The sequence below is a fragment of the Oryctolagus cuniculus genome, chromosome 5, assembly GCF_051225735.1.
Source record: "Oryctolagus cuniculus isolate XC-2025 breed Fujian yellow rabbit chromosome 5, ASM5122573v1, whole genome shotgun sequence".
NCBI lineage: Eukaryota > Metazoa > Chordata > Mammalia > Lagomorpha > Leporidae > Oryctolagus > Oryctolagus cuniculus.
In genome coordinates this window covers 117947768-117960520 of record NC_142871.1, presented here as the reverse complement: position 1 = coordinate 117960520, position 12753 = coordinate 117947768, and the positions used below count along the sequence as shown (strand labels likewise).

At 38.4% G+C, this 12753-nt stretch overlaps 1 protein-coding gene across 34 annotated transcripts in view; it reads right to left on the bottom strand.

Moving 5' to 3' along the window:
* The window catches only part of PKHD1 (PKHD1 ciliary IPT domain containing fibrocystin/polyductin), a 524425-nt gene that overhangs the window by 365969 nt on the left and 145703 nt on the right, over positions 1-12753 (bottom strand). For all 34 annotated transcript variants that reach the window (XR_016234007.1, XR_016234005.1, XR_016234006.1 and 31 more), the window contains one exon: positions 6697-6853. Coding sequence is in view for 24 of the 34 variants with exons in the window: in XM_089333174.1 (XP_089189300.1) it covers positions 6697-6853 (157 nt within the window). In the remaining 10 variants the exon portion in view is untranslated. The remainder of the gene's footprint in view (positions 1-6696; positions 6854-12753) is intronic.

Below are 12753 nucleotides of genomic sequence, written 5' to 3'. Positions count from 1 at the left end.
CAATATGCATTTCGAAGATAACAGAGGCAAAAGCAATACAAGGTCTTTATTACCCAGCTAATTCTTTCAGTAATCCAGTTTGCCTTGTATATAGAAGCAGCCTCTATCTGGAAATAAAATTGTAACTTCAGCCTGATATTCAGCCATCTCTTCTGTTATCTCTGTCAGTCCAAAAGAAACAACTAACATTAATTGAATTCCTAATTCTGGACCAGGCGCTGTACTAAGAGCTTTACAAATATTCCCTCATTCAATACTCAAAATGTCCATAGGAAGCCAGCAACCCATCATCATGTACATATGTCACAACCGACCATATGTAGTAGCTATCATTATTGATGCTGCTGTCATGATAATTAGGCATTGTCCTAATGGGGAAAATCTGAGGCTTACCGAGATTCTCAACTTCTCAAGGTCACAGAGTTTGTAGTAGTGGAGCCCAGATTCAGACTAAGTTCTTTCTGTCTCAAGAGCCTGCCAAGCATTAAACTGCCTTGGTGTATGCCAATAGTCCAAGAAATAGAAAATCACATTAAAGGGAACCAGTGCACTATTAAGCAGCAATAGAGTCTGGAAACAAGTTTCTGATGAAGCATTTTAAAGCAATAGCATTGTGCGTAGCAAAAAAAAAAAAAATACAAAATGTTATCCTTCTCGATGTATATATTTAAGGTTTACAACAATCTTTTTGTGTATATAGTGAAGTGATTACTTTCATAAAGCAAATTATCATATTATTTCACATTACTCTTGCGAACCATGAGTGAGAGAGAGAAAGAGAGAGAACAACTCTGAAATCCAAAAGCTTAATACCAAGGGAAGAATTTATTCTCCCCTAATTGACTCTTTATCTATCATTATCTCTAGGCCACTTCACACCAAGCAGCTTGACCACCAGGTCAGAAGAGAGTCATTGATTCATTTAAGAAAAATGAATGCTTTCCCACTTACAGATCACATGCCCGAAACCTCTGTCCAAGATGCCTCCTGCTCTGACAAGAGAGTAATGTTTCTTTCTTTGTTATTATGGCTCATCATACTTACTTGGAATAAAAATAATAAATTTTAATTCAGCGATGCCTATGGCCGTTGGGCATCTTAACATAAAAGAATGAAAAATATAATTAACTAAATCAAGGCAATATGCCTATTTCCATCCAGCTCATTAGTATTAATTGATTGGGTTAATTCTCTTTTGTGTTTAACAGTATCCCAAAAATAATTTTAAAAAAACTGGAAGAAGAAAGAAGTACACAAAGTTCTGGATTTTTTTCGAATGAAAGTCAAATAATAATAAATGCAATAATGGTGACAAAAAATGTCATCTTTAATAAAAATCAAGAATCACCTTATATCGTCATAAAAGATGGCACAAAACTTTGTCACTGGTGTTAGTTCCCAATAACTGCAAAAAAATTTAAAATGCTCCTTTCTACTAAATAAGCCATAGTTATAGGAAAAAATGGTGATTCTATTTTATAGATGGAAATAAAAGAAAGGCACAGAGTTCAAGACTGTTGAGGACATAAATACAGAAGGATTGGTTTGTCTGATGTAAGAGTCTTATCCTCTACATATTAGGATGCTGGTTTCCATTAATGGAAAATAATATATAGAACATAGTATGTTCACAAAGTAGTGACAAATGTAGCTGTTAAGTAATCTACCTTCCCTTTTTTTAATCCTTAATCTGTCCCAAGTATATTTACTTCATGTAGAATATATTCTTTGGAATATTATAGAAATAGCTGAGAACTTGCCAATGGATTTTGTTTCTAACAACTCTGAGTTATATACATATGTGCATAACTGTGTGTATCCATATTACATATATAAATACATATATATAGTATGTGTACAGAAGTGAATAAATGTGCATGTATGCACATATACATATATACATAAATGTGGTATGTGATTATATGTATATGTGTAACCATGAGAAAAACAAAGGACAGTGAAAGTCAGTTGGGGAAAGTAATATTTAAAAGTGTAAGTATTTTAAAAATATACCTCAAAACTCTGCACCATTTACATGTCCATTCACTCAACAATCAACACACAATATTTGAGCCCACATCACATGTCAGGCACTATCCTAGGCCTCAAGGAGACAACAGGAAATAAACTGAGTCTTTAGCCTTTTTGAACTTATTCTAGAAGAGGAGTCAAACCATAAACAAGCAAATAAATATCTAATAAGTCCTGTCATAATAAGTATTATGAGAAAAAGTAAATGCGAAACAAAAAGAATAATGAAGATGGGTTATAATTTTAGAAAAGAAGACTGAGGGGGCCTGCTCTGGTACATTGATATTTTCTATCAAGAAGCAAATGGAATAAGTGAGGCAGTCACATGAATCTAAAAGAAGAACAATCCAGACAAAGGACATTGTGTCATGGGTAAAAGTTCTGAGGTAAGTATATTCATAGCAGAGCTGGGGCAATAGAAATGAGGAAGACAAAACTAATGAAAGGATTAGAGATTAAATAATGATAAGGATTCTGGACTTTATTCTTAGTGACATGAGAAATCATTGAAGAGTTTTAGGAGAGAACTAATTGGGACATAGACTCTACGCTGCTGGGGGCTTACTTTAGTACACAGCATACAAGCCAAACCCAAGAGCTTAAACACTCAAGGTCTTATTTTTCTATCACAAAACCAATCTCAGAGGTGGGCAGTCAAACAACAACTCCAAAGTCATCAAGGTCCTGGGTTTCTGCTATTCTGCTTTCCTAATGAGTTACCTCATGATCCAAAATGGCCACTTAATATGCAGTTATTATACATAAACAACAGAAGGTGAAAAACCAAAGAAATCAGAAGAAATAGGGTATGCCTCCTTCTGGGTCAGCTCTACAGAGGGAATTCCCAGATACCTCACATAATACTTCCCCTTAACTTTTTGATTAGCTTTTAGCTATCAGGTTATATCTAGCTACAAAGGAGGTCAGAAAAATGTAGCTGGGTACATTACTGCTACAATTGAAATTGGAATCCTGCCATTAAATAAGACAAAGAATTGGAAACATAGAAACTAATTAAGAGACAAGTTAAAATAGTCCAGGCCAAATTTATGGTGGTTAGGATTAGCTTGATAACAGTGGAGATGTTAATACATGGGACACATGTTAAAGATTCAGCTAAAACAATGGACTGATTGATTTATCAGTCTCATTTATCATCTCATCAGATGTGAGAAAAAGAAATGTGTTTAGGATGCTGCTAAGGTTGTAGCCTGATTTGACACATAGAGTTCCAATAACGGAGATGGTGAAACTCCTCAAATTTTGATTTTGTGTGTATATTAATATCCATGTGACCAAAACACATCTCAGACACAAATGATACACTCCTAAGCTCCTGGTCATTCTCCAACTCTAATCTTTCATCTTCTACTCAATACTTCAGTCCACATTCTGTCTCATCATCTGTTTTAGAGCTAGAAATTTCATTCTATTTACTTCCTATGTTTCTTTAATAAATGTACAAATCACTGACATTAACTATTAATATAATTCATCACATTTTTCTTGTATTTCACACAGGTTTCCCAGGCCACTTAATATGCATTCACAAATTGTCTGTGGAACAAAATTTGAGCATGTCCTTTCCTGTTCTCATTCTTGTTAGAAGTTAAGGCCTACATATTTACAATAAAAATCTCAGTTTCACTCTAGGCAACTCACCACCATGCCAACAAATTTGTTAAAGAAAGCTTTTATTTAATGAATACATATTTCATAGGTATAGCTTTAGGAATATAGCGGTTTTCTGCCCATACCAGTCCTCCTACCCCCCCTCCCATCCCACCTCCTACTTCCTCTCCCATCCCGTTCTTCATTAAGATTCATTTTTTAATTAACTTTATATACACCAGGCCAACTCTATACTGAGCAAAGATTTCAACAATTTGTACCCACACACACACACACAAAGTATAAAGCACTGTTTGAAGACAAGTTTTATAGTTAATTCTCATAGTTTAACTCATTAAAGACAGAGGTCCTACATGGGGAGTAAGTGCACAGTGACTCCTGTTGTTGATTTAACAATTGACACTCTTATTTATGATGTCAGCAATCACCCAAGGCTCTTATCATGAGCTGCCAAGGCTGTGGAAGCCTTTTGAGTCCACAAACTCCATCAGTATTTAATAAGAGCCATAAGCAAAGTGGAAGTTCTCTCCTCCCATTAGAGAAAAGTGCATTCTTCTTTGATGGCCCCTTCTTTCCACTGGGGTCTCACTCACAGAGATCCTTCATGTACAACATTTTTTGCCACAGTGTCTTGGCTTTCCATGCCTGAAATTTCCTCATGGGCTTTTCAGCCAGACCAGAATACCTTAAGGGTTGATTCTAAGATCAGAGTGCTGTTTAGGGTGTTTGTCATTCTGAGTCGGCTGTGTGTACTGCCTCCCATGTTCATGCCAACAACTTCTGTGTCCTAATTGTAGAGAAGCTAGTTCCCACTTATATTATATGCCTACAAACTGTTCTCTCAAAAGAAAGAACGGATCCATCAAAAAACTGACTTTTTCCCTCTCCACAGGGTAAGAGTTTGTTCTTCCAAATATGATTCACTCATTCTGAATAATATGAGAGTAAAATATTGCCTAAAGAGGAATATCAAAGAAAATCACTTTTGGAAGGTAACAGGTTGGGGTAGATATTTGGGTTGCTCAGAACTTGAAACTAGAAGAGTGAGAAGTTGAATGTATATTATATATCCTCCTGCCTTTCTCCTACCCTTTGCTTTCTCTATCTCTATCATGCCTTTTCTCCTTCTTTGGTCTCTGATGCTATCAATAACATTCGTTGATTAAACATTTACCTGGGAGCAGTAATATACTCAGAGACAGTAATCCAAGACTCTAAGCTTCGTGACAGCTATGTGGGGAGCCCTATTAAAGGCACACCAGAAGGATCTGTTCTATGATGAGGCTTTAAGTCTATATTTTTCTTTTGTCATTGCTAGTCCTTAGAAGTTTTATTGTTGTCAACAAATCAGTACTCCCCGTAGCTACACACACACCACAAGAGCTTTAGCTGAAAGACCATTTCCCGCATAAAGGGCATTAATTGATTGATTTAACTAAAAAATTATTCCTAGTATGATAGATGAAAAAAAAAAAAAAAACAACACACAACAGTGTCCAGAATGCACAAGGACAAAAAAGACCCAATCAGAAAAACCTGACAGTCTGTAAGAAACAGGAATCAAAACATTTTACTTCCCCCTCATGTACCCATAATCTTACTCTCATAAGAACAAATGTCTGCAGCCAGCACTGTGGCGTAGTGGGTAAAGCCACCACCTGCAGGGCCGGCATCCCATATGGGCACTGGTTTGAGTCCCATCTGCTCCACTTCCAATCCAGCTCTCTGCTATGTTCTGGGAAAGCAGTAGAGAATGGTCCAAGTCCATGGGTCCCTGCCACCCATGTGGGAAGACCAGGAAGAAACTCCTGGTTTCTGCCTTCAGACTGGTGCAGCTCCAGACATTGCAGCCAACTGAGGAGTGAACCAGCAGATGGAACACTGACCTCTCTCTCTCTCTCTCTCTCTCTCTGCCTCTGCCTCTCATTCTCTCTCTGTATAACTATGACTTTCAAATAAATTAATAAATAAATCTTTAAAGTAAAAAAATGAACAAATGTCTGAGTAAGTGTTAAATATGTTTAAAGTTGGAGCAAATGTGGTAGCATAGCTATATAACATCAGCAGCCCATCTCAGAATGCCATTTTGAGTACCAGCTGTTCTGCTCCTAATCCAGCTCCCTGCTAGTGTACCCAGGAGGGCACCAGAAGATGGCTGTATTTGGGCCCCTGATACCCACATGGGAGACCCAGATGGAGTTCCTGGGTCCTGAATTCAGCCTGACCCGTGTCTGACTATTGCCAGCATTTGGGAAATGAACCAGAGGATAGAAGAACTTCCTTGCTATACTCTCTGACAAAAGAATAATCTTTAAACACATCCTTAAAGAATAGTGTTTCAGTGCAATTTTGTGGATACCCCAAACTAATTGCATCTCCCAAGCAATTTTCATTTGCTGATTAACAGGGACACTTTGATAACCATTCCTCATTATCAGCCACTAGAAGAAGAAAGATTTTTATTATTATTTAACAGATAAGGTACCAAATGGCACAAGGAAGTGAAATAGCCAACTTAGTCATTTATGGATGTGGTAGAAGAGCTGAAATATGAATTTTCAGTCTCCTCCAAGTTCCTAGGCCCTAGAGCTATGTGGCTTGTCTTGCAATAAGGAAGCCTATTTATATGACTTTCCATGGGACCAAGTAGTCAAAACCACAACATGGGGAGAGCAGGAAGACATTGCTTTCTTGGCAGGGAAGTTCAAAGGCAGCAGCATGAACCGATTTCAAGGCATTTTGCTATATTGTGGGGGATGCACTTGTTAAGCAAAACTACAAAGGGCTTGAAGAAAACAGTATATTCTTTGAGAACACTGTTAACCTTCTTGCTTTTGTAAAACTTAAAATAATCACACTCTGTGCTTCTAAGAGTCATAAGGAAGTCCTTTCATTTTGAACCTTCTGACCACTTTTTGGAAAATAAATGTTCCACCAAGTTCTGGAACTAACCCAAAATGTCCCCCTCCTTCCAGCCCCTACATGTGATAGAACTGTGTAGAAGAACTTTCCTGATAGTCAAGCTCCACGGACCTTTAACATGCAGCAAGTTGAGGATGCTTGTATTGGTGTCAAGCAGTAGCACCTGGCCACTCTCCACTGTGACGTTGTCGCCATCTTGTGGCACTCTCTCAGGATACCAACTGTGAGCTCTGGACCACCTCCGGCAGAACTGAAAGGAAAAGTTGCCCTGAAAAACAGAAGTGATTTTTTTGTTGTTGTTGTTTTGTTTTTTACTGGATTGCTTGTTTGTTTTTATGCAGAGAGATTTTTTCTGTTTTCCATCAACACAGCATAATTAGCCAATCAAAATATGAATTTCTCAGAGAAAGTTAAATATTTCAAATGTCTCAGTAAAATTATTTATCTCTCTATTCATACATCTAACCAAACAGAGAAAAAGAACATAGAAAAGGCAAAGTTGCAATTGAAGAGCTGCTGAAATCAGTCCCCAGAATATCATTTTCCCCTCAGCACAGGCCTCCTTCTACCTAACAGATGGAGTTGATTCCATTTTTTATTTTTACAGACATGTATTGAGTCTTGGACAAAAAGTCATAAATAGCCTGGAATAGGGAGAATTAAAATGTTCTGCTTGATAGGTGGCATTTTGCTTTATGTAATTGATATCATTTTTCACTGGCTCTACTGCCAAGTGTTCCTGTTTTATAGGAACATTCCTCTTTTCAAGTACTGAGATCCATCCACCCAATTGGCCTTTTTCTCTTTTTTGGATATTATTTTTGCATGCCCTCTGTGCTTGGTGCACCAGTGCTGAACAAAGCTCATGCATGCATAGGTGCAATGCAGGCTGACTGTGCATGGCAACTGAATCACCCCAAACTTTTGAGTGAGGGGCAGGGGACAAGAATGAGGGAATGACCATAAAGCAAAAAGCACCTCCTCTCCATCCCAGCCCCATCCCCTGCTCAGAACTCCTGACTTTGCTGTTAATTTCTAATCACTCTGAAGTCATGTGTTTTTCAAAACGAAGATGTAAAAATCACAGAAAGCATTCAGTATTAACCCCATGCAAGAGGTTGAGAACAAGTCTGTATGTCTGGTGATGTTATACATCTCTCATTATGTTAAATATGATGAAAATCAGGTTAGAGAAGGTGAGTCCCTCAAGGTAATGATACAACATGTGTATCCCTCTCTTCACACAGTCATTTTCCCATCCAGATTCCAACCAAATGTGAAGCCTGAGTTCCTGTGAAATAAACTGCCTAGAAGGTCCTCAGCGACGCATGAGAGGCAGATGGGAGAAGATCATTAAGAAGGGAAGGCATATTTATAATACCGACAACTATACCTACATGCAGAATAGTGCCCTGGAGTCTTTCCAAGAGAGAATATGGAAAAATGTGTTGCCAGAAGACCCAGTATACATATTTTCCAGAAGGGAGTAATGACCTCTAGGTCATTAGTCCTGCATTACAGACCTAATCCAATCACCAAGGTTTTGGGATAAGGAAAAGCAAGGTCTTTTCATTTTCTACATCTGCAAAGGATGAATGAAGGTCTATGACTCCTCCCCATTTAAGAGATAAAGAGGCAAAAGGCATAATAATACCCAGTCTTGGCACCACAGAGAAAAGGACAGGTTATACACAAGCATCCTGTGACCCATGAGCTGTGTGAACTGTGTCCCTCCATGATGATCCATGGGCTAAAACTATGGACTGACACCAGGGAGGAAAAGGAACCGAAAGTCCTTTATATAAGGCTGTACATTTACATTCATGTAATACTTTTACTCCTATAAAATACAGAAAGATGATAGGAAGCTAGAGTGGAATAAAGAGATGAGAAAGTAGAAAAGACTGAGACAGTAAAGTTAACTGAAAAGCAAGGTGAACCAAAGTTCTAGAACCACTATAAGGCGAGGACTACAGGGTGGAGAACTACATCCAAAAAAAAAAAAAGGACCCAAGAAGTTTCCTCCAATCCAAGACCCAAAATTAGCAAACTGGGCATGGTGGTGTGAGGACAAACTGTAACCACTGTAAGAAACTCAGTAACAGAATGCTGTCTCAGACATTAACCTGGGAGTGAGATCTGTAGCTCAGCCACAAAATACAGAGAAAACTACGGCTCATGACAGTGAAAAGATCTGACAAAAAGTCATTAGTTGGGTTCTTCAGTGTAACAAAAGCAGACCATTTCATTAATTAATTCTGCTAATTAGAGAGAATATTTAAGGTTCTTAATATTAGTACCAATATCTGTTATCTAGTTTTCAGTGAGCTTCAAAGACTTTCTCTGAAGCACCTGTGTGCACCATTAGCTTGCTTCCATGTATTATAACATCTTCCAATTTTAGTATATGTGCTGCCGAAGCAAGCACATATTATAGCATCTTGATCTGGTCTGCCAGCCATCAAAAATATCTATATTGAGCCATTATATCTCCACTTTATCATTGAGGAAGCAAAGGCTCAAAGTATTCAAATGATATGTTAAGGATCATAGCAATGGAGACAGACTGGAGTCATGCAAAGCAAACTCTCACTGGATGTCTTTCACTTCCTGTGGCCTTCCCTAGGACATTCTGCCCCCCAAATATCCACACGGCTCACTCCCTTACTTCATTCATGTCTCTACTTAAATATCACATCTTCCCCTGTATTCTTATTCTTCTAAAGTACTTGCAATAACTCTCTCCTCTCAATGCTGCTTCATACCACATTAAAAATATAAGATTTCTTGTGTATTTATCATTGACTGAGCTCACTCAAATGAAACAGGACCTCTTGTTTTGGTCATTGGTATACCCCTATACTCTTAAAAACTTTCTGACAAATAGTAAGTGCTCAATACAAATTGTTGAAGAATTTTTAAAATGAATGTTCTACCTGATAATCCCAGGCATTTTGTTACAGATATCATACCACACACACACACACACCACATCTCCATGACTCTAAATAAGTTTCAAGACTTAAAATGTTACATCCTGGGGCCGGCACTATGGCGAAGCAGGTAAAGTCGCCACCTGCAGTGCTACCATATGGGCACCGGTTTGAGTCCCAGCTGCTCCATTTCCAATCCAGCTCTCCTCTATGACCTGGGAAATCAGTATAGAATGGCCCAAGTCCTTGGACCCCTGCACCTGTGTGGGAGAACTGGAAGAATTTCCTGGTTCCTGGCTTTGGATCAGCTCAGCTCCAGCCTTCGTGGCCAACTGGCAAGTGAACGGGTGGATTGAAGACCTCTCTCTCTCTCTCTCTCTCTCTCTCTGCCTCACCTTCTCTCTGTGTGTAACTCTGACTTTCAAATAAATAAATAAATCTTTTTTAAAAATGCTACATCCTGTAACAGTGGGTCTCCTGATACATTTGTTTACAGCCCATATATTTTCACATTCTTTTTCATATTTTCAAGCTGTAATTAGACATAAAATGATAGAGATTACTTCTGAATTGGAATTTGAGAATAAAATTTCATATTCCTGTGAAATCTTTCACCAATTTTTTTCTTTGCCCTTCTCTATTGAATGTGACACAAGAATACAAGTCTTAAGCTTTCAGTTTCAAGAGATCTACACTGCTTTGTGCCTAAATCTATCCATAAGATGTATATAATATTTATTGGTGATTCATTATTTTGTTTTAAACAATCACTAAATTCCAAAGCACATAAAAATCAATGCAGCTTCAACTTCTTAACTGCTGGGAGAGCAATGTATCTCCATGATTTCCAATTGTCAATATAATCCATGTTTATTTGCATGCTGCTGTAAGAACCTTAGCACTCCTACATTTTCACAGTTACCAAGGAAAGTGGGATCATCCCCGACACAGGACTCCCACAGAAATGCCCCATGAGACAGTGGGGATGTTGACCTTCCAATACCTTTATCGAACAATCTCTCTCATTTTGGTCCAATCAAAAATATTGAAAGAATTCATAAAAGATTGCTTGTCACTATTTTTCAGAGTTTTTCTATTGATACCAACATGATATTTTTGGTAAATACCAGGCTCCATATCACCAGCATAGCCAATAGGTCAATGCGGATTTCACTTCCACCTAATACAGGCTCTCTCCAAGGTGCTTTTAGCCTTAAGCTTTAGTTTTCTCCTTTGTTAAACAAATCACCCATTTCTATTCTGCAGACAAAGAAAATCATTTCTGCACAGGCCTATGAGTTCATGGATGGAAATAAATACACAAGAACTATACAGAACATGCCCTCCTTTTTACCTGAATATACAATCCCCAGTGAAACCACAAAAAAAAAGTCTCAGCTAGGAAGCTTATGCAATTTGTTTTCTTCTTACAGCATGTCAGCACTTCTCTGAACTTTGGGGAATGTGCAGTGTCTGCAGATCTTTCATGTCACCTTAAATGCATTTGCAATACCACCAGAGTTATCTGGAAAGAAGTCATTGATCAGCAAGTTGGAACACCAGGCAAAGCAAAGACCTATTTGTAGTCTCTGCATTGAGCTGGGATGGCAGAGGATGGAGCATATGGGAATCTCTCTAGTCACAGTATGTCCTGACTGACAAAGACAAGGAAGAACTGCTCTGAAACCTCATCAGAATGTCTTCTTCCTCAGCATGCAAGTCCTGGAAACAGGAAAAGACAGTCCCTGTAATCAACATTTTCTCCATCACTTTGTTCCCTTTATTTTCTCCAAAGTTCTTATTGCCACCCAAAACATTTTATATCCCTTTACAGCCAGTCAATCCCTAATAGAATGTAGATGTCACAAGAGAGTCTTTGTTTTCTTCTGGATCCCCAGTACCTGCAATGCCTGGCATACAGTGGGCACCCCAACATATATTTCGACCAATGAATATTCAACTCATTTGTGCATATAATCACTATGCCATAATTTAAAATGTTAACTTGATACAAGGCAGGATTTTTTAATTTGTTCTTTAGTATCCCTTGGCATAGGAATATTTTTAATTTTTATAAAACTAAGTTTATTTACAAAGGCAGGCATTGTTGTGCAGTGGTTAAGCCACCGCTTAGGATACCTACATCCTTATTGGAGTGCTTGAGATTGAGTCCCACTCTGCTTCTGATCCAGCTTTCTGCTAATGCGCCTGGGATGCAGTGGATGATGGCTCAAGCATTTTAGTCCCTGTCACCCACACAGGAGATCTTGATGTAGTTTCCAGCTCCTGGTTTCAACCTGGCACAGCACTAGCTGTTGCAGACATTTGGGAAGTAAGTAAATGGATGCAGGTTCTCTCTCTCTCTTTTAAAAAAAATAAACATCTTTAATGTATTGCATTTTGTGATATCCTTCTTTTATTCTGACACTTATGCTTGTGTGTTAGCACTGATTCGTACGATTTGATATTGATTGGCACATTACTCCTCAATTATCTTCAAATTTTTATTTTTTTCTTCTTGCTTTTCCATAAATAGTTAACTAAGTATCTTAATATCATTTATGAAATAGTATTTGCTACTCTTGGTTATATTGATCATTGTACAATAAATGCTGGATATTAAGCTTGGTAGTCAATTAAATCCCAATCCTTTTTGTGTATGAGCATGTAAAGGTATCTCTCCCAAAATAAATGTGATCTTGGCCAGCACCGCAGCTCACTAGGCTAAACCTCCACCTGTGGTGCCGGCACCTCAGGTTCTAGTCCCACTTGGGGGCGCCGGTTCTGTCCCGGTCACTCCTTTTCCAGTCCAGCTCTCTGCTGTGGCCCGGGAAGGCAGTGGAGGATGGCCCAAGTTCTTCGGCCCTGCACCCACGTGGGAGACCAGGAGGAAGCACCTGGCTCCTGGCTTCAGATTGGCACAGCGCACCGGCCGTAGTGGCCATTTGGGGGTGAACCAACGGAAAGAAGACCTTTCTCTCTATCTCTCTCTCTCACAGTCTAACTCTGCCTGTCAAAAGATAAGTAAATAAATGTGATCTCATCCTTTTTCTTCAGGTACTTATATTACCATTGAGAAAAATATAAATAATCAGAAAACTAAGATGTGATTTATTTAATAATTAAAAGCATAACCAAGGTGCTATGTGAGTTCAGATGATTAGATGACTGACCCTGGTAGAGACTGTTTTGCCACTGAAAACCAGTATATTAATCACATGTTTATTTCTTATTT